The sequence below is a fragment of the Poecilia reticulata genome, linkage group LG20 (assembly GCF_000633615.1).
Source record: "Poecilia reticulata strain Guanapo linkage group LG20, Guppy_female_1.0+MT, whole genome shotgun sequence".
NCBI classification, from domain to species: Eukaryota; Metazoa; Chordata; class Actinopteri; order Cyprinodontiformes; family Poeciliidae; genus Poecilia; species Poecilia reticulata.
Window position 1 is genome coordinate 19,890,169 of NC_024350.1, and position 24,118 is coordinate 19,914,286.

Here is a 24,118-nt window from a genome sequence, read left to right on the forward strand (position 1 = left end):
AAGACTTGTACATCTAAAACTATTTACATTTACATTTTTATGAAGTTGAAAAAAGAAGCAATGATAGTGGGGATGAATCAATGAATCTCCTGCTTTTTCTCTGTCAAATGTCAGATATTTTTGGCTCAATAACCGCAGTAATGAGCGCAGCTGTTGAAGTAAAATATATCCTGAGTAATGCTGGATATTTTTAACTGTTTTGTGTTTTTGAGCGGAGCTTCTCTGCTCTCCTCCCCGCCCTGCAGGTTTCTCCTCTGGAGGCGGCCAATTAGAGCAGCCGGTCGTCAAAAGAAAAAGCTCCGCAATCGCCTTGCGGATGAATTAGTTGGCATTCTGCGGCTGTGCGCAGGGTAAGTTGGGCGCTCCAGGGGGACGAAATGTTGGGGGTGGACGGAGTCACGACGCGCCACGCAACGCGGCTCGTCATGACCCTGAAGTGAATCACGCAGGGATTTCTTTGCTGACGTGAAATTTTCTGCGCGGCTGCGGGTGTTTGAGTATTTACAGACATCTGTGTTTGGTTCCCTCCACATCAACACTTGATTTTCTTCTTCTTTGTTTGAAGAGGTGCAACATTTCATTCAGAACTTCCTTTGTTTTTTGATTTGTTTTCTGTTTTAATCCCTGCGCGCACATAAGACGCGCCGCTCTGTTCTTCCTTACTTTCTTTCTTTCTTTTGCGGATGATTTTTATGCGCACACGCAGCTCCATGCATCCCGCACCTGTGGACGCTCTTTGTGTTTCGTGTTTTTGACGCGCTCTCTCCCACCCCGCACGGAGCGGTGAGTCGGATGCGCGGCGGCTCTCCGGTCACATTCAGCGCCGCAGCGGCCGCGATCAGCTGCGTGTGGATGGGCTCTGCGCCTGCTCCCCGCGCCTCCCGCACCTCCTAACCACCGGCGACAAATGGCATCACACGGCTTCTGGTCCCTCGGCGGGGAAAATGCGGAGGCCAACACCGGGAGTCAAAGCCCGAGCACCCGTGAGTGGCTTCTTATTCCTCCTGGAGGATTTTTTTTTTGTCTCTGGCCTTCCATTTTTTTTTTAATCTAATCTAGCATATTTATGTGTATCTTTACATAAAAGTTTAAAAAATAATTCGAAAGGTGAATATTTGTATGTTTTCCAGCCAGGGCTTGGTGCCAAGCAGCTGCCCAGAAATTATCCGGAGGAATTGGATCAAAATTATATGGTACGTTCGCGATTCTGGTGTTAATATCTTAGTAATATAGTGGGGGGGTTTTTTGAGTGATTTTTGGGATTTATTATTCCCCCGAAGCGCTGCTAAATGTCGGAGAAGGGGAGAAACCCGCCGAGCCGGCCGCCAAGCAGCCGCCGCAAACCGCTGCGGGAAGCTGCGGCTGCAACAAATCCTGCACCTGCACCAAAGGCACCGATGTGGGTTTCTCAGACCTCTACTCAACAGGTAAACAGCGCAAAAAACTGCGCCAATTAATGCGACTGCAAGTGTTTAATTTCACTATGAAAAAACTCACGTTTTTGTAAGAATATTCTCAATTGTCAATCAACCAAATACTCCAAATTAAGGCCTTTTATTGTGTTTTCCTTCTTCATTATAGTAGAAAATAACTGTAGCGTTTAAAATAAACCTTCTCCTCAGATCTATTTATTGCAGGTGAATATTTTATGTCATATTTAGTTAAAATATAATGTTAACAAATAAATAAATGATGTGAGAAGTCTGAAAAATACGTCTACTTTTTATTTATTTATTTATTTTTCCTCAGAGGTCACCTTCACCTTTATGTCTTCATGAAGTCTAAAAATCTTAAGAAAACACAAATATTTGATTTTTTTTTTTTTTTAAATGTAAGCACGCGTCAAATTTTCCACAGGAACAATTTATTCTGAAATGATGAAGTTTGGATTTTTTTCCCCCTCGTTCGTCGTGTTTAGAAATCCCTCCACGTTTAGATGATTTTCTAAATGTTTTTTGGTCTCAGACCTGCTGCCTGCCATGGACGGAGACACCAAAACGATGACCTTCCTGCAGGAGGTCGTGGATATTTTAATGGCCTACATAGTCGAGTCGTTCGACCGGGAAACGAAAGTGATCGATTTTCATTATCCCAACGAGCTGCTGCAGCTCAACAACTGGGAGCTGCAGCACGAGCCGGCCACGCTGGATGACATCTTGATCAGCTGCCGCGCAACTCTCAAATACGCCATCAAGACAGGTGAGCGCTTCTACTCACCTGGATGTTTGGAGTTGATTGTTTTACGCATTAAAAATGAAATGGAAGCGCGGATGGTTCCGCTTTGTTTCCTGATTGGTTTGGATGGAGGCCTGCGGTCCGACTGAAGCATTTTAAAACGATAGTTTCAGGTGAAACGTAAACAATAGTGGAAAATGACGAAAGGGAGTATTTGTAAAAATCGGTAGTTTTTAAAATATGTGTTCGTATATTAAAGCAAAAAGTAAAATAAAATAAAAAATAAGTCGCAAAATGTACTGCTTTGCGAGAAAATCCTAAAGCTGATCAATTCAGCTCTCATAAAATAATAATGGAAAAAGACATAAAAGACATGAATTAGAATATATATAAAATAGATATAAAAAATATGTATGTATGTATGTATGTATGTATGTATGTATGTATGTATGTATGTATGTATGTATGTATGTATGTATGTATGTATGTATGTATGTATGTATNTATGTATGTATGTATGTATGTATGTATGTATGTATGTATGTATGTATGTATGTATGTATGTATGTATGTATGTATGTATGTATGTATGTATGTATGTGTACGTATATTAAAACAATATATATATGTACATGTATATGCTGCATGTATAAATATATATGTGTGTGTGTGTGTGCGTGTGTATAGAAGTATTTTACCAAAAAATCTGCCTAGAAAATGTAGAATAAATGTTCTGTCTTTTAATAATAAAAATGAGAGAGGGAAGAGAATCAGCATGGAAGTTGTCCTCCTTTCGTTTTTAATGTCCTCCTCCTCTTCCTCCTCCTCCTCCTCCTCCTCATCCTCCTCTTCCTGCTGCTGCATGGCCACCAGACCGATAAATGCGGCGGCGCAGTAAATCTGGTTCAGCAGGCGGCAGATAATAGGCTAATAATCAGGCTTCATAGGCCAAGTCCATTATTCTCAGCTGAGTGACGTTTACAGGAGCAGCATCAGAAACCTTTCAGCAGCCTTAAATAAAAGATACAGCCTGTTTTGATCACACAATAACCATTTTACTGCTTATTTTAGGAGCTCTGTTGTGGTTCTAGTGCTACATGTTTTAAGTTTAAAATGAATCGATGAATAAAAAGCTTGATTATGAAGCAGTGGTGCAGATTTGGGGTGTTTACCCTTTAATGAACCCCAGCACCACCCTCTGCACCACTGAATGTTTTCATCATTTCCGCGGATTATTCAGAAAGCCTCGCTGCATCTTCATTCCCGCTCTGTAATTAAAGCATTTCTGAAATGACAGTTCTGATGCAGTTTTCCAAACAAAAGCCTTTTAAATTGCATTCCTCCTCTTCCTCCTCTCCCTCTCTCTTCTCCTCCTCCTTTCTTTTCCAGCGCACCCCAGGTACTTCAATCAGCTCTCCACAGGATTAGACATGGTCGGGCTGGCAGCCGATTGGCTCACATCCACGGCCAACACCAACATGTGAGTGTGCGGCTGCCTCAGCGCGATTCGGAGCGCCGATAACCAAAGCGATGACAATGAATTTCCATTTCCTGCTCTGCGTCTGCAGGGGCAGATAGCAGCTTTTTATTTACCCAGTCACCCTCCCAGCTCTGCCTTTTACCCCTCCCCAGTCACCTCTCAGCCTCTTGGGGGTTCAAGGGAAGAAAATTAGCTCTGAAATTAAATTCAGAGCTAATTCTGGATGTGTGTTTTCGGGGTGATAAACTCTTTGGCTCTGGAAGGTGCGACGGATTGTCCCACCTATTGCTAAAAGAATAAATATTGGGTATTTATTTCAAAACGGACAATTCGCATCACATAATATGTCAGTGTTAGCCACAAAGGCTAGTTTTCATCTGTACAATCAATATAAATAAATACGTTCTGTTTTTGTTATCGTCCGGAAATTTTGCGCATGCGCACAATGCCAGACAGCCGCTGTAGAACAATTCCGTTAACAAAATGAAACCTGGAGTTGTAGGTATTATTAATTGAGCGCAGTACGCCAAAGCAAATGAGAAATAACGCATAATTGAAGAATAATTCAAAACCACTGGTATTCTTCCCTCCCCCCTCACTCTCTGTGTCGGCTATGCTAGTCACAGACGTGTTGGCATAGCAACTAACTGACAACAACGCCACTAATAAAAATACGCACAAATTTCCCACACAAAAAACACAACATTCAGTCCGTTACAGTATTATGTTTTTAGGCTTGTTGTTTATTTTGTGGTTATTAATAAATGACCGTTGTGGTAGATTAGCTATCGCTGCTATTAGCTAAGCTAATATAGCTGTGGCTGATTAGCATGATTAGCTAATTTAAACCCCTTCTCTACTGATGATCTGTCAGTGAGCTGTTGTATTGGTCGCCATATTTTTTTTTTTTTTACTGAACAACCTAAACACCGAACTCCGCAGCTCATCTACATGTTAATATTGTCAAAGCTAAGCTAGCATAACTGACCTCCTTCTCGCTTCCGCTGCTTTTCTTAATTAAAACTTTTTCCGACCTTCTTATCTGGCTGTCTTAGTGTTGACAAATAGTAGCAAAGCACTGCATCTATTTTTATTTTATATGTGTACAATTAAGAGTTAGCGAGTAATGCTGACAACTTGACAGCTATAACCAAATGTAGCCATTATCGCCTAGCAGGAGGAAGTTGCGTGCGTGACGTCACAGTGCAGTACAGAAAAATTAGCTTCTTCCTAAAAGGGGAATAATAATAATAATAATAACGACAAACAAAATGATTTTTTTAATCTGAAAGGAAGATATAAAGTTAACATTTTTAAAAGAATAAAAAGTTGTATGGCAAAAGTTCAAACACAAAGCAAAACAAAAAAACACTGAATAAAAATAAGAATGCCATGATTAGGGCCTGCATATTTGATGAGTTTAAAAGTCTCAAGTTCTTAAACTCGCTAGTGTTTTGTTACAGTTGTGGGAAAACATTTTTTCTTTTTTTATATCAATGTGTATGATTCATAAACCACACATGCATTTTTGTTCTAAAAATATAAATATAAGAGCAGATGTTCCCTTTCTCTTAAAATGTTTCCTAAAGGTTGCAAAATTCCAGCTAAAATGGCAGACAAAAATCTTTATTTCTCTTGGTGATGAGTCATAATTGCACCACATTTTTTTCTAACCATGGTGACTCGTCTTGTGTAACGCAGGTTCACCTATGAGGTGGCGCCTGTGTTTGTGCTGCTGGAGTACGTCACCTTGAAGAAGATGAGGGAGATCATTGGTTGGTCGGACGGGCGAGGAGACGGCATTTTCTCACCCGGTATGCCTTTTTATTATTTCTTTAAACGTGAAACAGACCCTGCTGTCTGTGTCGTAATGTGTCAATTTGCATTTTGATGATATAAGGGGAACCAGTTTCAAGGGCAATTAGCATGAAATCGTTTTTTATTACTCTCATCCACAACCCCCTCCTCACCCTCTCATTTCTGGTGACACATGATGAAGTTTGATGACTGTTACTGACAGTGAGAGAGGCTCATTCTGCTCAAATTGTTCTCTAAAAAAGAGATTCTTCACTCATAGGGGCCAGAAGGGAGCCACTGATATTCCTGGGGTGGGATTCGAAAACCTAAAAACAACTTTTAAAAAACAGCCTGATTTCTCTCACTGTTTTTTCAGCAACTTGAACATAATTGATACACATAACTGTCAAAAAATAAAATAAAAATCTTATTTTGATCTCAGAATTACGCCTTTTTTCAACTTCAACCTCTGACTTTAATCTCAGATTAGTCAGATTCCATTATTAAAATAATCTTCAACTAATTTAGAGAACAATTAATTGCTCACTAAAATATACAGACTCGACTAATTTTGCTGACAAAACAACATTCTCAGAGCAGTAATTATGCCAAAACTGTACCATACATATATTTTACATCTAAGACAAAAAAAACTTGGGTATACAAATATTCTTTACCAGAACTCCTCAAGTGGCCTAGTTATAGCTTCACTTGGTTCAAATTATGTAAAAATAAATAAGTAAAATCCCTATTAAGCACTAAGTGAATGCTTCTTACATTTCAGACAGTAAAATGTTTAATTTCTTATTTTAAACAGGAATTTAATTATAAGTATTTGCATTTCAATGCATTTCTAATTTTCTATAAAAAGACTTACATAAAAAATGTGCCAATTTTTTAATCCGATTAATTGATTGTCAGAATAATCAATCACTAAAATAATTACAAGTTGCAGCCCTAGTTCAAAAGGATGTTAATAAAATTTTAGAGCACTTTTTTCACTTAATTTTTGATATTTTTTAGACGTGTCCCTGGTTTGATTTGAACTTTAGTTTAAGCTCTTTCAGAATGTATAATTTGTTTCCATGTGACATTTTTACAAAACCAGCTACAGCTCTGGAAAAAATGTAAATGATGAGTTTCTCCTATTTACTTTTTACGGGTATATGTTTGAGTAAAATGAACATTTTTATTTTATTCTACGAACTACTCCCAACATGTCTCTGAAATTCCAAGCAAAAATTTAGTATTTATTTGCAGAAAATGAGAAATGGTCAAAATAATGAAAAAGATGCAGCGCTTTCAGACCTCAAACAAGGCAAGAAAAACAAGTTAATATTCCTTTAGAAACAACAATACTAATGTTTTAACTCAGGAAGAGTTCAGAAATCAATGTAATCAATTTGGTGGAATAACCAGGAGGTTTTCAATGGGGTTCAGTGCAGTGGGCTCTTAATTTTTTCCAGAGCTGTGTTTTGTTATAGTATTGTCATAAATTGAGTTAATTGGACAGAGTTATACTCAAATATTGCTTACTTTCAAATAAACAACGAATTATTTAAGCATCTCTTAACGGAAAAAAAACACAGAGGCTTTTTCTTTGTCTCAGAGTGAATTTGCTCCGTCTGTCCTCTAGGGGGTGCTATTTCCAACATGTACGCTATGCTGCTGGCCCGCTTCAAGATGTTCCCTGAAGTGAAGGAGAAAGGAATGTCGTCCGTCCCCAAACTGGTGGCCTTCACATCCGAACACGTAAGGACTCAGACGGACGCACTGTTCCTTCAAAGTTTAAACCAAATGCCAGATTTTCCAGCCCAGTTCTCATCTTCGCCGCAGCTTTCCTACAAAGCAAATGCGCAGCACCGTTACACCTCCGGCCTTAAGCTAACATTATGTTTAGCAAACAGAAGGTCACAAGCTGCGGAGAGCATCTGTCACTTTATACGACACCTCCTTCATCTTTAAAGGGCGTTCTGAACGATGCTGTGAGCGCAACAGCCATTAAATGACACACAAATATGTCACCACGAGTGTGTTTTCACAGATTTATTCTGCCTCCTGTGATCCGGGTGCTTCTGCTGTGTTTCTGTCATCTCACAGAGCCATTTTTCCATCAAAAAAGGAGCGGCGGCACTGGGCATTGGGACTGAAAGTGTGATCTGCATCAAAGCAGACGAATGGTAAAATGCATTTAGTCTGAACTTCCTTATCTCTATTTTCACTGGCATTTTCAAAGATGGTTTCCTACAATATTTGTTAGAGATTTAATAAACAGTTAAAATCTCTCAAATAACAAACACCACAAAAACACCCATTTTTATCACATATTTCTATCTAGTTTCTAGTGTAAATATCTTGGTACACTCAAAATAAGACAAAACTACCTTGCAACTACATTTAAGCTTGTTTCACAAAAATAATTCCTTAATATTATTGAAAATTACTAGTACCACTAGTAGATTATTTCACTTGTTTCCCAATATAAGTGAAGTAATCAGCCAGTGCAACAACTACCAGAACCAAACAGCTGGACTTAAGACTCACGTTTCTGGGAGGGAGGGCAAATACAGTCCAGATATGAGACATGCAATGGCCAATGATTGAATAAAACACTTTAAAAGTGCATAAATGTTGTATTTCCGCTGCTATGTATATATTTCCGTCATGATACAGGTCTCAAATTTCATTCATAATGGTCTTATAAAGGTTTTAAAAAATCTTAAAGAGGAAGTATTATGTGTTTTCCAGCCACACAGTGCCCTGTATAACATAATCAAGTAACTATATTAACTTAAAAAATTAACTTATCAATTTAATGGCTTGAAATTGGGCCTCTGTCTCTTTAAGAAGCTCCTGCTTTTTCTAAAACTCTGCCTTCAGGAATTCATCACAACATATGACTCCTCTATTAACCCTTTAGCAACGTTTTTACTGGGATTTTCACTGAGAAGCAGCTCCCATAATGAGCTCAGCTGTTCCACCAGGTGTTTGCTGATTGCTGATGGCTAGTCTGAAGGAGCTGAAGGAAAAAATCCCTCATTTAAAGGGAAAGGCAATTTTATAAAGCAGCCAAAGACAATTTAAAGTGCTTATACAAGGAACTTAAAAACAACATACAATAAGAAAAACACATCAAACAGATTAAAATTAGACAGATTAAACAGGTTAAAAAATACAAATAAAATAAGATAAAAATAAGGAGGGTAGTTTAGACAATTAAGCGCAAAGTTTATGTTTTTGCACATGCAATCCATCTGTTTTACCTGGTTTTTAGACCCAAACGCGTTTTTCTCCTCCGCAGCGGCAAACTGGTCCCCGCCGACCTGGAGAGGAGAATACTGGAGGCGAAACACAAGGTACCACATTCACATCGCCGCCATAGGAAGATGGCTCCTGCTTCATACAGCAGTGGTTTTATGGGATCTGTTGCACTGAAACAGCCCTGATGATGATAATGAGAGGAATGTGGACCCGTGTTGTTACAGCGGGTAACGTTGTCTGTCCTTTCCGCCTCAGGGGTTTGTACCGTTCTTTGTGAGTGCGACAGCTGGGACAACAGTGTACGGCGCCTTTGACCCGCTCATCGCCATCTCTGACATCTGCAAAAAGTACAACGTCTGGTTCCACGTGGATGTGAGTCGAACAGACGGATTCTTAAACTGGTTCTGGTATCCAAGGCTACGGTCACAACGCAGCCTGAAGTGGCACAAATCTGATTTTTGTGAAATTAGATGTTTTTTTTGCCATGGTCGTTCACATTTCCAAATATACAGTGGCGGACAGAGTGCCCAAAGAATTTACTCAAGTAAGAGTAGCATTACTTGAGCATATTTTTTACCTAAGTAAAAGAAAATAGCAGCTGTCCAAGAAAACTAAATCAGGCAAAATATTTTTTTTCCAAATTGTGTTCAATAAAAAACTTACACAACTTTAACAAAAACAGCAGGTGTGTGACTGGTGAATTTTTTTCATTCAGTGGGTAGAAAGGCCAGCAATTTTTTGCTGATGTAAGAGTAGCAGTACTTCATAAAAGTTACTCAAGTAAAGTACAGCTTAGTGAAAATATATATATATATATATATATTTTTTTTTTTTTCAAAAAAAGTTACTCAAGTAAATGTAATTGAGTAAATGTAACTAGTTACTAACTAACTCTGCAAATATATGCGACTTGTATGTGATCTCCAGTGTGAACTGCAAACGACCTGAAAATGTTCCGCATGCGCAGTAGACTGCGCCCTCTACTGAGCGTGCAAATCAGTAGGGGGCGCAAATTTGCCAACCGTATAAAAAAAGAAGAAGAAGCGCTCAGTGTTTGTGGAAGTAAACATGGATGCTAACAGTGGAGCATATCTTACGATTTTAAAGTGGTTATCCAGCCGGAGCCACCACATTAACAACTTAATCCTCGTTATCTTCCGCCATGGTTGTTTTTTTTCCCACGTGTGCGTATCAGGACGCACAGTAGTGACGTTTGTCGAGTATCAATGACGTTCAGGTCGGATGAATGCGACGTAACCGTTCAGTCAGGTCAGATACGTTTACGATTTATGACCACATTTCCAAGTGGCCTGGGTCACATTTCTAAAAAATCAAACGAAAAAACGATCTGTGTTGGTCAGGTTGTCATGAAAATAACAGGTCCTGGTCGCATTAAGGCAAAAACCCGGATTTGGGTCACTTCAGGCTGCAGCCATTTGTCAACTGAAAACCTTACTGTAACCCACCTGATTATTTCAGATATAACAAAGGCAATGCAAAGCATTTTTGAAGCATTTAGGAATCAGTAAAAACATATTTAGAGATTTTTTTTTCCCAACCGCTTGCTTCTTTACGTCTGTGACGCAGAGTGTCTCTGGAGATGATTTTAGTAAAAGTCGGACAAATCTATTATGTCCGTCTGCTTGCGGTTGACCCAGATAGGCAGCAAGCCATTTCCTCTCTAACACTGGAGATTAGAAAAACTGGAGCAGAGGCAGTAAATCATCTCCTCCCCCTGACTTCGCCATCGCTGCGAGGAACTCTATCTGTTAAAGGAGGTGAAGCAGTCCTGACAGGGGACGCCTCTATTAGGAGACACAAATGGCCTTGCCTATCATGTTGCAAGCAACCATAAAAAAAATATACTTATTCTTTGGGAATCATGAAGCTGTGAATTATGGGTGTTTTAGCGTGTGTTTGTATGATGCTTATAAATCAATATTTTCCTCTAAGTAGCTTTTTGGAGTGTAATTTATCTTCTAGAACGATGGGAATGTTTAGGAATGAGTCAAAGAACGAGGAAAACAATCAGAGAAATTGTAAACAATCGATGCCAGTTTTACAATCAATAGTTTGAAATGTCAGAACATGTTATATGTAAGATTGATTGGAAAGGTGTTGTGGACACCTTGGCTTTTAATATTTGCATCTGGACTCTTTGTTTTAAAGTGATTTTGCTTCAAATAACTTGAAAAATGTTTAAAAATGGGGGAAAGCTTCATTTGGTTTTATGTCTTGTTTGGATGAATGTCCCTTAACGCTCCATAGAGAAACTTCACAGTGTTTTGTGTCCATATAACAAGCTTCTGGCATAATTTTGGTTGGATATTTGACCACAGCTCTTTGCAGAATTGATGCATTTGATTTAAACTGGTGAATTTTCTGACTTAGACCTGCTGGTGTTTCATGTTTCATCCATTCCAACCTTCATGTGTATTTGGACTCGTGGAACTAGAAAACACCCAATTATGTTTGAGTTTCAACTTTCTGGCTCTTTGGTGAAAGAAAATGAATCACAATAGAAGCAACTTTGGATTGCCATGAACAATCAGGGAGCTGGGAAATAAGACATCACTGCTCCAAAAGATAGTTTCCTAATCTTTTGGATTGAATATTTGTTTTTTGTTTTTCTTGTCCAATTTGAGCAACAAGAATGGGACATGGCCCTCATTTTGTCCCTAAAGTGCTTGATGTATTAGCCAATGGGGGAATTGAAACCATATATGTTTTTAAGTCAGAGTTCCTGGGTGTTTGTGGTTCTGTTAAAGGGGACATATTATGCAAAATTCACATTTTGCACTTTTTTACATTTAGGTTTCTACCGTTTCTAAAAACAACACAAGTGCCTAAAAAGACACTAAGCCATTTTCTAGCAACAAGTTAATGTTTTATGATGTCTGGAAAACAGAAAAACATTTTTTTGATTAAGTCATAATCAACGGACTCTGCGCAGTTCCCTAGCAACTCGAGCAGAGTTCCAGCACATTTGGTTAGCTGGTACATTGGTTGTACATTGGTTGCTGGAAAAGACAATAGTTTTGTTGTTGACTTACCATCCAGAAAGCCCTGGCTTCATTCTTTTTGGTTGTGCAGGAGACTCCACTTCTGCTTTTCAAAGACATTTGTTTGCAGCCATTTTCACATGCGAGTGTAATCGTTGAGTTGGGGGGCGTGGCCAGCAGCATTTGAATTTGATTTAAAGTGACAAGATGCCCTAAAACAGCGCATTATGAAAGGAGCTCAAAGCAGACTCTCTTCTCTCTAAGAAAAATAAAATGAACATGTTTTGTATCTTAACCTGTTCAAGGAAGAATAATACAGCAGCAGAAGCTCCACTGAGGTTGCTAGGTAACGGGGCTCCACTGAGGTTGCTAGGTAAAAGCGCATTGCCCGTGGAACGTGACTTAACAATCAGGAGGTTTTTGAAAAGGCTCATTTTTCAGACACCAAAAAACATTAATGCTATAAAATGACTGACTAGTTGTTTTTAGAAGCAGTTGAGACACAAATCAAAGAACAAAATCGAACAAAATGTGAATTTAACCCACAAAAAGTTTAAACTGTCGTTGCCAGTTCTTGTTTATCAACCTCCGTGAGGTTGTTAATTTTAAAATTATTCCCCAAAAAACACAGATTTTTTATTTATTATTACTATTTCTGTATTTTTTTGGTTGCTTTTATTTTGGTTGATTTATTGGTTGGGTTGTGCTCTCAACAGGGAGCGTGGGGAGGGAGTCTGCTCATGTCCCGGAGGCACCGGTGGAAACTGGACGGCGTTGAGAGGTGATCGTCTGTCTTTCTGTTTATTTTACCAACATATTAGATCCTCTGAGAGTTTACGATGCCCAACTGCCTGTTTTACCGACCGCAGGGCCAACTCTGTGACCTGGAACCCTCACAAAATGATGTCCGTCCCCCTGCAGTGCTCCGCCCTGCTCGTCAGAGAGGAGGTCGCCCCTTCAGCCTCTCTTTTCTTTCCTGTTCCTGTTCCTGGAGGTGATGCTGAGCAACCTGTTGGGTTTGACTTTGCAGGGTTTGATGCAGAGCTGCAACCAGATGCACGCCTGCTACCTCTTCCAGCAGGACAAACACTACGACCTTTCCTACGACACCGGGGACAAAGCGCTGCAGTGTGGACGCCATGTGGACATCTTTAAACTCTGGCTGATGTGGAGAGCGAAGGTCTGGAGAGACACTGCAGCCACGGCAGATTTTACTGCAACACAGCCACTCAAAAATTACCCTTACCTGTTAATTCATAGATAAAAAATAACTTGATCAGGTGTTAACACTGACAGGTTTTCCACTGCAAAAACACAAAATCTTACCAAGTAATTTTGGTTTAGTTTCTGGTGCAAATATCTAATTACAACTTAAATTAAACAAAATTAACTTAGGTCAATAATTACTTAATATTGATGAAAACGATGGAGGGTTATTTTCCTTATTACAAAATATTGTTTTCATGCTGTAAGTTAAATAATCTGTCAGTAGAGCCAGTACTTTTTCATCTATATTAAGGACTTAAAACCAGATTTTATGACTTTCTGAAAAGTTACTTAAAAATGAGTTTTGTCTTATTTCAACTGCACTAAAAACTGAACCAAAATTACTTTGTAAGATTTTGAGTTTTTACAGTTTTCCTTTATTTTATGTTGTTTAACTTACAAATAACTTTTCTTTTTTTTGATAAATGTACTTAATTTAGACTAAATTAAGTACATTTTAATTTGAACTAAAATGAAAATTAAATTTAAATTTAAATTATGTTTATTATTAATTATATAATTATTAATTACTTAATAATAACTAAAATAATTATTTTATTATTTTACAAGTTATTGCAATAATAACCTGTAATAACACACAAGTTATTTTATTTTATTAAAATAATAAAATAATTTATTTTTACAAGTTGTAACTTGTGGTTACAGTTACAAGTTATTATTCATCAATATTGTCTGCTTGTTTTAAATCAATAATTCTTTAATACTGATGAAAAATTATTATCTCCACTGGCAGATTATTTCACTAATATGGGAAAAATGTCTTGTTATAAGTGAAATAACAATACTTTTTCATCAATATTAAGGAATTATTCACATAAGTTAATTTTGATTTTTTTTCCAACTGTACAAAATTTTTTTATTTTTGCTGTGAAAAACTGTAAACACTTGAAAAAAATATTTCAATCTCCTTATTAGGGGTAAAAACGTGTCATTTTTGGGTAACTGTTGCAGTAACATCCATACACACAGATGTATACATATATATGGTTTTATAAAAAGCAACCTTTAGAAACTTAAATAAATGTTTTTGGTAGTTTTATATGAAAAATCAACACAAAGTAGAACATAATTATAAAGTAGATTCAATAACATGCACAACTTTTTGAATTTCTACAATAAAAACACTAAAACATGCATTTTACAGTTATATTTACCCCCGTTACTTTGATACCCGTTAATATATGGGCATCAAAGTAAATATATACAGCTCTGGAAAACTTACTGATCACTTAATATGATCAATTTCTCTGATTTTACTGTTTATAGGTTTATGTTTGAGTAAAATTAACATTTTTATTTTATTCTATGAACTACTAACGTGTCTCTGAAATTCCAAGCAAAAATGTAGTATTTATTTACATGAAATGAGAGAAAAGATGTAGAGCTTTCAGAGCTCAAATAATGCAAAGAAAATGAGTTCATGTTCCTTTAGAAACAACAACATTAATGTTTTAACGCAGGAAGAGTTCAGAAATCAGTATTTGGTGGAACAACCAGGTTTTCAATGGGTTCACTGCAGTGGCCTCTTAGTTTTTTACAGAGCTGCAAATATATAAACCACAACTATGATCTTCAACTGATTTTATTGCTTTTTATTCATGGGTATCAGAGTAAGGGGGGTAAACACAGCTGCAGAAAGCTTTACGCCACACTTTGTAGGGTTTTTTATTGTATAAATGATGAAAATTACACATGTTGTTGATTCCACTCCTAATTAAGCTCTACTTTTAGTTTTGACATAAAAATACCCCCCAAAAAGTAACGTTTGAAGTTTGTTTGTTGAAAGTGTTGTGAAAAATGCTGATGCGACCAAACGTTTGGTTGAACCTCCAAATCTTCTCCCCAACAGGGAACCATCGGCTTCGAAGCCCAGATTGACAAATGCTTGGAGCTGTCGGAGTATCTGTACAACAAAATCAAAGACAGAGAAGGATACCAGATGGTTTTCGATGGGAAGGTGAGGAAAACCTCCGTCCGGCTCCATTTTACCTTTCAGTCATTACTGGTGACTTGATTGGCTCCAGCTTTGTGTTGGATGGGAGCCATTGTTACCTCTAGCCTGCGGTATAATGTGCTGCTATTATGGTTAATGGCTAGCATAAGAGCCTGTAATTGCTGATATGCATATGAATAGCCTGCTGCCTGGAAGCTAAGCTATGACACAAACATATGTGGAGGTTTTAAGTTGAGGAGCGGCGTGTTGGACGCCTACAGTCGTTCATAATGGCGGCTCTGTAATGTCTAAAGGCCTTTTGTTTCCCTGCTGAGCCCGGAGAGAGACTAAGAGCATCGGAGTGTGATCCGGAAAAGCCTCGTCCTTTGGGCAATGACCCAGGTGTTGGTTTGACTCCGACCCCCCAGTGAGCCATTAGATCAATCTGAGGCTGAAAGTACAACGAACCGGACCGGCCCAGCTGTGTAAACGAGGCTGGTCTGCTTGGTTGGTTCGGCTGCCGGTAATGAATGCTTTTCCACTCGAAGGCAGTCAGCGGCCACAAAAACAGCAGTTATGAGCTCTGAGGGAAGATCAACTAAACAAAATACTTGATTTATGCTAAAGCTGCTTTAAAAGTGACCCGTTGTGGTTCCTTGGACAGATTAGGATACATCTCTGGGCGATACAAAATATTTTTATTGAATTTTTAGCCCAAAATCATTCTTAAATAATGAGATTTAAATTTATTTGAGTTATTTTAGGGCCTTGTGTCACTTTAGATCCAAACAAGCTGCTGCTGGCCACACCCCAATCTCAACGTTTACACGTGAAAATAGCAGCAAACAGATGTGCAATTATACAACCGTACATGTTTGAAAAGCATTAGTAGAGCCTCCTGTACACCTAACAAGAATGCAGCAAGTGTTTTATGGATGGGAAAGTCAACGACGGAACACTTGTCTTTTCCAGCAGCCATTGTACAGCTCATACAGCGATAAAACCAGCTGACCAAATGTGCAGGAACTCTGCTTTGGTTGCTAGGTAACGGACTGGGCCTGGCTGAGGTTGCTAGGTAACGGCACAGAGCCGCTTAGCAGTTGGAAAGTTTTTGAGTCAGCTCATTTTCCAGACTTCAAAAAATCACTAATAAACAGCTGGGTGTTTTTTTTAAGCATTTGTTCTTAGAAGCAGTAGAAACCCAAATGGAAGAACAATGAACGACCAAAATGTAAATTTTGCTCAGGTTTTTATTATACTTTATTGTCTTATGAGTGAAGATACAGTTATGAGCAAAAAGAAGAGGAACGTAATTGTAGATTTCTTTCAGTTTTTGTGACATTTATGTTGCTATATTTGATGTTTATTTTCTAAAATGCTACGCTAGTTTTATGCCAGATGTAACAAAATGTTTTCCAAAACTGTCTAAGTTTTGTCTTATTGCACAAATATGGTCTAAAGGGTCTTGATGAGCATCATATTTTGGAAAATCTTAAAATTGCATTTGTGCTCTTTTTAAGTTGTTGTTCTGGGTTATTTTGTGATCAAGAACACAATGAAAAAAATTTTGTAGATTTTGAAATCTCAGCCCTTTCTGCTTAACTTAATGTTAATACAATGTAAGGCTTTTCTGTTGATTATTTATTTGGATTAACCAGTTAATAGTTGGACAGAAAAAATTATTTAATAGGAGACTTTTTACAGAATTTGAACCAGGTGAAGCTAAAACTGCCATTTGAGGAGTTCTGAGTGAGTCGCAAGGCCCCCACACCACCAGGGGGCCCCCAAGAGCACCAAGTGAATATCCTCTTCCTGCTGATGGTTGCTGCCGCTGTTGGGGGAAATATAAGATATCAAACTTGTTAACTTGTTGTCTGTAAATTTAGTGTTTATCAGCTGATGTTACCTTCAAATAGTTTAAAATTATACTTGAATACCCCAAAATTATTACTCCTCAGTGGTTAAACTCAGTAGTCATAATACCACTGGTATGACGTAAGCTAATTACAAATTATGCTAATGATGGCAGGTATGTTACACACATAGAATAGCTCTAGAATGATAAAACATGTTGGTATGGGGGGCCCAAAAATAAAAATCTGATCTGGGCCCCAAAAAGGCTTGGGCCAGCCCTGTTAACAGATTAATCTTTTTCCATCTTAAATGTAAAATATATTTCTTTTTTGTACAGTTTTGGCTTTATTTGTATACTGTCAACAATTAATCTAGTTGACGATTATTTCAATGATCAGTCATGACTAATACAATTAATTGTTTCAGCACTTTACTGCAGATATACCTTCAGGTAATTTATGTAAAAGTTTTTCATTCTTACTTTAAAAAATGGTCTGATAAAAGCTGATCTGGATGGTAAAAGTTGGTAATTCTGAGCCAGAGGAAGCGTTTGTATGTTTGTGTTAATTCCTGGTTGTTTCAGCCTCAGCACACCAACGTCTGCTTCTGGTACCTCCCCCCGGGGATCCGCTACATGGAGGACAAAGAGGAGAAGAAGAAGCGCCTTCACAAGGTGGGTGAGCTGAGATAAGAGGCCAGGCAGCCATATCTGCCCAGCACACCTTCCAAACCCAACAAGCCCGTCACTCACATCCACAGACACAATCACACCACCTGATAATTAGCGACTGCTAAGACCCAACATTAGAAAACACTTTGCATGAGGAATAATCTGTGATAGCCTTTAAATGGAGGTGCTTCTGCACACGCAGGTGTTTCCTCTCCTAATGTCCCGCTGAAATCAAACCAGACGTGCGTCAGTCGCCAGATTTGCTCTTTTCCACAGGCTTTGTGACTGGAGGGATGATGATGTAGCTTTAAACGATTAGGGCTGTAAGGAGAAGACCTGAACCGGAGCAGCTTTTCATCTTCGTCTTTAATGATTTATTCTGATGAGAAGAATTGGAATATTGTCAAAAGACGGATTTTTTGAAGGAAATCACCTACAAGTTTATTATTTTACGGCTGGGCCTTAAAGTAACACCTGGTTAAATGAACACCAACAGGATGTTATGTTTCTTTAAACAGGTTAGGATTTATCTGCATGACCTTCATTCTCAGACTAAAATAAGCAGGAAAAACGGACAAAACATGACACCCAAAAAGTCCAACACGGTTATCAAATGATTCTAGACACTTTCCACCAAGACGTTTTGGTACCTTTCTATTATTTTCTTTTGTCTAAATATGTGTTCACCTCTTTCTTTTGTGTTGTCTTTATGGGGATGGCTTTTATCAGCTTCACTACTCTGTAAAATGTCTGGACTGTTTCTTTAAATGTTTGTGTTCTTTAATTTTTAATGTTTATAAAAATTAAAGAAAGCAGTTCACATCAGTGCATTATGAGAGCGATGAACAGCGAAAGATGAAAATTTTCCATGAAAGTTGAACATTTTGAAACTTTTTTTTGTTGCGTTGCTGTGCGTCTGACCTCTCATGAATTACGCCGTTCGCTCGGCTGGTTGAGGACAAGCGACTGTCGCCTGATCGCACAAATTCCCTAGGAAATGAACGAAGAGCTTTTAAATGAGCGTTTGAAACAAAATGGCTTCCTTTAGACTTTTCCTAAATATAAAAACTGAGAATCTCCAAACATGTTTGACTTGAGACAATGAAACATTTTCCTAATCATTTAAAAACCTGCATCCATTGGCGGGTTTTGATATGGGCAGTTGCCCAGAGCGGCATCAGAAAAAGGGATGGGGTCCCCAAGAATTAGAAAGTAAAATCTTATCTGTCAGTTTTCCCCTGGATAAGTTTGCTACTACTTGTATGCATGTGTGTTAGAGTAAGTTTCGCTTAGTTGTAGCCGAGGATACAATACCAGCATTCAGCTTCTATTCACCACAAATCTAGAGCAAATTTCTAGAAAACTGCAAAACAGCTGAAACACTGAGTTCCTTTAAATCTAGATTAAAACCCCACCTGTTTAGAGTTAATTTACAACCATAATAATTTTGGTCTAGTTCATGTAAATATGTTGGTATACTTGAAATAAGACAAACTAAATTAAAAGTAACTTTTTAGCAAGATATAAAGGCATGTTTTAAATAAATAATTCCTTAATATTGATGAAAAAGTTCTTGTTCTCTTTGTAGATAAATTAACTTATAAGAGAGGAAAGTTAAATAATCTGCCAATGGAACTTTTGCATCAATATTAAGGAATTATTTTCTTAAAACGAGCCTTTACATCTTACTCAAATTACTTTTGTCTTATTTCAAGTTTACTAAGATGTTTGCACAAGAAATTAGATAAAAAATACTTGGTAAGATTTTGTGTTTTTGCAGTGAACGTTTTGTAACATTTGAAAAAATTTTATGTTTGCTGGTTTCCTCAGTTGTTGCCTGTCTTGTCTTCTACTTTTGTAAAATGTGATTGATTGATTGATTGATTGATTGATTGATTGATTGATTGATTGATTGATTGATTCCTATTAGAACCACATCTGTGTGCATATTCATATTTCAAGCTTACAAAGTTAGGCCTAGTGATTAATCGTGATTAATTGATTAATCGTGATTAATCACTTTGCTAGAGTGTGACTTTTTAATCGATTGACAGCTAGTTGTGACTCGAGTTCTTCTGGTGACATAGTGTGTGTACATTTATTAAGCATTGTGTGATTTCAGGTGGCTCCAGTCATCAAAGCCAGGATGATGGAGTACGGCACCACCATGGTCAGCTACCAGCCGCAGGGCGACAAGGTGAACTTCTTCCGCATGGTGATCTCCAACCCTGCTGCTACCTTCGAGGACATCGACTTCCTCATCGAGGAGATCGAGCGACTCGGCCACGATCTATAAGACTCGTCTCGCCAAATCCTCCTGTACTTTCCCCCGTTGATGGATGAAATGTTTGTCATGAATGTACCGGTAACCATTTTCATTTCTCTTTTTTCCTGTAAAGTCTAATATTTAAGAGTATATTTAAGAAGAAGAAACAAAGATGTATTAATATATTATGTACTGCAGCTTTTTCTGTGGACTGACTTGGTCCAACGCTGTGTAAAAGTGCTTCTGTCCGCCTTTCTTATGGTGTAGTCGCCGCAAGATTAGTGTAATCAATGTGACTTTATATGTACTTTTTGTGCTATGAAATGCTTGTGCAATAAGTCGGTGAGGGAGATCTGAGATTTTTGGATCACTTCTCATTCGCAGAGTTTGTTGTTAAGTGCCAAATGTTGTTGTGTTCTATCGTAACATTTTAAATTTTAAACAAAGAAAGCACTAATCTTTACCTCAGCTTAATTAACTGCCTGTACAGCAGTGGGTGGAGTCCAGTCCAGGAAGCTGTTTCAACTAAAATGTAACGTTTAAATTGTACACTGTTCTGGATATCACTTTGTTTTCCTCTGGAGACAAAAACAGACAAGATGAAAACACAAAACTGCCCAACAAGGCCAGCAGGTGGCGCTAATGTCACCATGAATTACCTTTAATGTTTTGGGTGAAATTCTGAGCAAATTCCACTAAAATTGGAACCATTTATTTTTTATTTCTCAATGGAGCCAAAAGGACAAAGTTTGTTTGTCCCCTACGTAATTTAGTACTTTTGCTTAGTTAAGAGTCATCTGCCGTAAGGTGTTTTAAAACTATCAATTCCTTTTGTTTTGGTGACAAAAGTAAATTTATACAAACCACAAAATACGACTGCAATAATTAATATCTACCAGCTGGAGGCCAATTATAGTAACAGGTTTTGAAAATGGTTGTAATCTCTAATATTCCAAAAAGAGTCGGCTGGCATAAATGTTAATCAGAGCAACAGTCAACAGAAATGGAGGTCAAAATATAATACACAGAAAATAGTGCACAACAAAAATGATTAATGAGATTTAAATGTATTTATGATTGCTTATACCCATAACATACCAGCAAAAGTAAAAGCACTGATTAAATACATGTGAGCAAATGGTTTTTATGGGTATAAAATGGCAACAAATATGGTCAAAATAAGGTAAAAAAAATTGAAACTAGAGGAAAATGTCCCCAGCTCATTTATTGCACCGTAACTAAAATAGAGTTCTGTTTACTCTATGTACAGTAGACCGTTTTATTGTTATTTTCCAAAATCCTACTCTAGGATTCACTAAAAATAGTTTCTTTAAACCAAAAACAGTGTTTCATGCAGGAGGTGCATCATAAAATCTCTGTTTCAGTACAAGCAACGTAACAACAAAGATACCGGCCCTAATTAGGAACGCTGGCATAAAAAAACTAAATGTCGTGGAATCTCAGTGATCATGATGTTGGGTTTAAAACTATAGGTTGAAGGCCAAGGCACTGAAATGGTGACCAATACTGGCAGCTTCTCTGTACTTTTTAAACTGGGACTATTGGTAATGGTGGGCCATCCAACCAACAAACCAACCAACCATAAAACTAACCAACCAATAAACCAAACAACTAACCAGCCAACCGACCAACCAGCCAATAAACTAATAAACCAACCAATCAATAAACTAATACACCAACCATCCAACCAACCATTAAACTAACCAACCAATAAACCCACCATTAAACTAATCAACCAACCAATAAACTAATAAACCAACCAATCAATAAACTAATAAACCAACCATYCAACCAACCATTAAACTAACCAACCAATAAACCCACCAATAAACTAATCAACCAACCAATTAACCAACCAATAAACTAATAAACCAACCAATCAATAAAGTAATATTAGTTTGATTGGTTCAACCAACCAATCAAACTAATAAACCAACCATTCAACCAACCAACCAACCAATCATTAAACTAACCAACCAATCATTAAACTAACTAACCAATAAACCCACCAATAAACTAATCAACCATTAAATCAATCAACCAACCAATTAACCAACCAGTGACACAGATTGTTAAAAGGTTCAGGGTAGTCCCAATTGACTTTAATCAGAGCTTAATAGTTTTAATCGTAATGAAATTAAAGACACTTTAATGTGTTTTAATGTATTCATTTATAGTTTTACTCTTTTTCTGAACGTCTGTTGATTGTGTTTAGGTTTAGCTCCTGCCCTGTTCCACCAGCGTCATAATAAACTTTCCCTTTTTACAGTGCAACGAACATCTGCAAACGATTTTAATTAGTCCTGCAAAAACAGATTCAATTATAAATTCAATCATAAAAAACAGATGAAAATCTGAATTTTAAAAGGCCTGTCAGCAAATTTTGCTCAATCTTTGGGTAAAACTGTAGAAAAAAGAAACGGAAAGTAAAGTGGACAAAAGAAATGATTTACCACTTACATTTATTTGCTAAACTTGTTTCTGAGTTGCACTTTATCACATTTTGAGAAGAAAAGCTGGAATGTATTACTGAAAAAACATCAATGTTTCTATGGATCTGCTTGTGTATAAAATCAAAACCAAATTATTTTATCTTATCTTCAGCTAAAAAGGGCCAAATGTTCATTTTAGCATCTCTTCCTTATGTTTAGCACTTAATAACAAAACTTTAAGCAGAATTACCTTAAAGGCAGGGCAATAATAATAATGATAATATTGCTGTTTTGGTCAGATTTGGGTACTTTAACACCAGACATCACTTGCACTAAATTACTGTGGAGAGGAGGCAGCAACGGAGATTGCTTCTGTTTTTATTCACAAGCAATATTTAAGGGTCCAAGCTACATATCCCGCAAAATCTTACAAAGAAGCAGTGAAATATCGGCGATGATCAAGTTTCCAAACCAAGCACATGATAACTTAGATAATAATAATAATAATCTGTATAAAAGCTTATTGTAGGCAGGGTTAGCTGTTGAAACTCTGGTTTTCTTTAAAAAAGCAGAAGTTTTGTAGCATTTTCATTAGACCGAGGTAGAAAAGCACAATTTGCTCAACACTATCAATCACTTTGAAACATAGACTGTAAATACAACTACAAGATGTCCTAAGTACATATCTTTGTGTATACATAATATGTATATAAGACGTATAACCAGAGACTATTTGTGAGGTAAAGTTGTTAATATTTTCTCTATATCTGATATAGATGCCCTGTATTTTCATCTCGTCTGCCCAAAAGGCTTTACTTTTCACTGTGCGTGTGTGTTTGTGTGTGTGTGACTCTTCTAGCTGTTTCAACGACAACTTGTTTCAGGGACTGGCTTTAAAAAGAACGGACAGATTTCACGTCCTAGTACTTCGTTGGGAGGTGTGAAACTGGCGTTAGGGTTTTAAATGAATATGCAAAGCCATTTTTTGACTCTGAAGCTCCGTGTTTTTCTGTGCACATGTGAAACTCGACTGTATGTGCCGACGTGTACCTTAGCGTGTTTGTGACTGTGTTGCCTTAGTAGAGATTTTTCAGTATCGTCTAGTTGACCTCTGGAAAAAAGCAGGAGGTTGTGCACTTTAGAGTATACGACCTAAATAACGTGCAATGTCTAATGGTTGTTTATGATTTAATGTTCAAAAAAGATTCTCTGAGCTCTTTGGTCTGAATGTGAAAGGAGTTATGGGTCTGTTTTAATTTGATTTTGTAGATGTAGTAAAGTTTCTGTTGCCGCTCCCTAAGTGGATCTGTTGTGCACACTGTGACAGAGACAACATCAGATTTATGCCAGCCAGCCTCACTGCGGTGAGCCTGAAAAGCCAGACACTTTTCACAGGGGTGAAAGGTCACAGGACCTGAACTCAAGTCACAAATCAAATGACTTCTTCAAGAAATGGTGAAAAACTTGGATCTCAACTCAGACTTTAACACCAACAAAACGTTTGACTATTGACTGAATTTAATTTAGGACTGAAACGATTAATCGGATTAATCTTTATTAATCGTGATTAATCAGATTAAGCATGATTAATCCAATTAATTAATTGTGATTAATCAGATTAATTAAATCACTAATCTGATTCATCACAATTAACCATGATTAATCTGATTGATTGTAATTAATTTGGTTAAGTGTAATTAATCTGATTAACCATGATTAATCGTGATTAATCAAATTAATTGTGGTTAATCAAATTGTGATAGTCCCAGTTAATTGTGATTAATCTAATTAATTATGATTAATCTGATTAATCGTGATTAATCGATTACCAAAATAATCGTCAAATAATTTAATAATTGATCGTTAATTGAAGTATAAAGACTCAATAAAATGTTATTTTGCTGAAAGAACAACACAGTCAGAGCAGTAATTAAGCCAGA

At 37.4% G+C, this 24,118-nt stretch overlaps 1 protein-coding gene across 1 annotated transcript; it reads left to right on the plus strand.

The window, feature by feature from the left end:
- The first annotated feature begins 307 nt into the window (after positions 1-307).
- On the plus strand, positions 308-20,992 carry gad2 (glutamate decarboxylase 2). Its single transcript, XM_008396508.2, has 16 exons — positions 308-983; positions 1,131-1,193; positions 1,281-1,427; positions 1,966-2,199; positions 3,565-3,655; positions 5,357-5,469; positions 7,089-7,204; positions 7,553-7,632; positions 8,754-8,808; positions 8,969-9,085; positions 12,432-12,496; positions 12,585-12,663; positions 12,746-12,895; positions 14,852-14,959; positions 17,373-17,462; positions 19,582-20,992. The coding sequence occupies exons 1-16, from the start codon at positions 908-910 to the stop codon at positions 19,753-19,755; spliced, it is 1,758 nt and encodes a 585-aa protein (XP_008394730.1). The 5' UTR covers positions 308-907; the 3' UTR covers positions 19,756-20,992.
- Positions 20,993-24,118: the final 3,126 nt, after the last annotated feature.

What these genes read in the sequence shown, in the direction of transcription:
- gad2 (XM_008396508.2), top strand. Translation starts at nt 908, where the DNA reads ATGGCATCACACGGCTTCTGGTCCCTCGGCGGGGAAAATGCGGAGGCC. An exon ending in ACGTCTGGTTCCACGTGGAT is followed by an intron (nt 9,086 to 12,431) that starts GTGAGTCGAACA and finishes TGCTCTCAACAG; the next exon opens with GGAGCGTGGGGAGGGAGTCT. An exon ending in AGATGGTTTTCGATGGGAAG is followed by an intron (nt 14,960 to 17,372) that starts GTGAGGAAAACC and finishes TGGTTGTTTCAG; the next exon opens with CCTCAGCACACCAACGTCTG.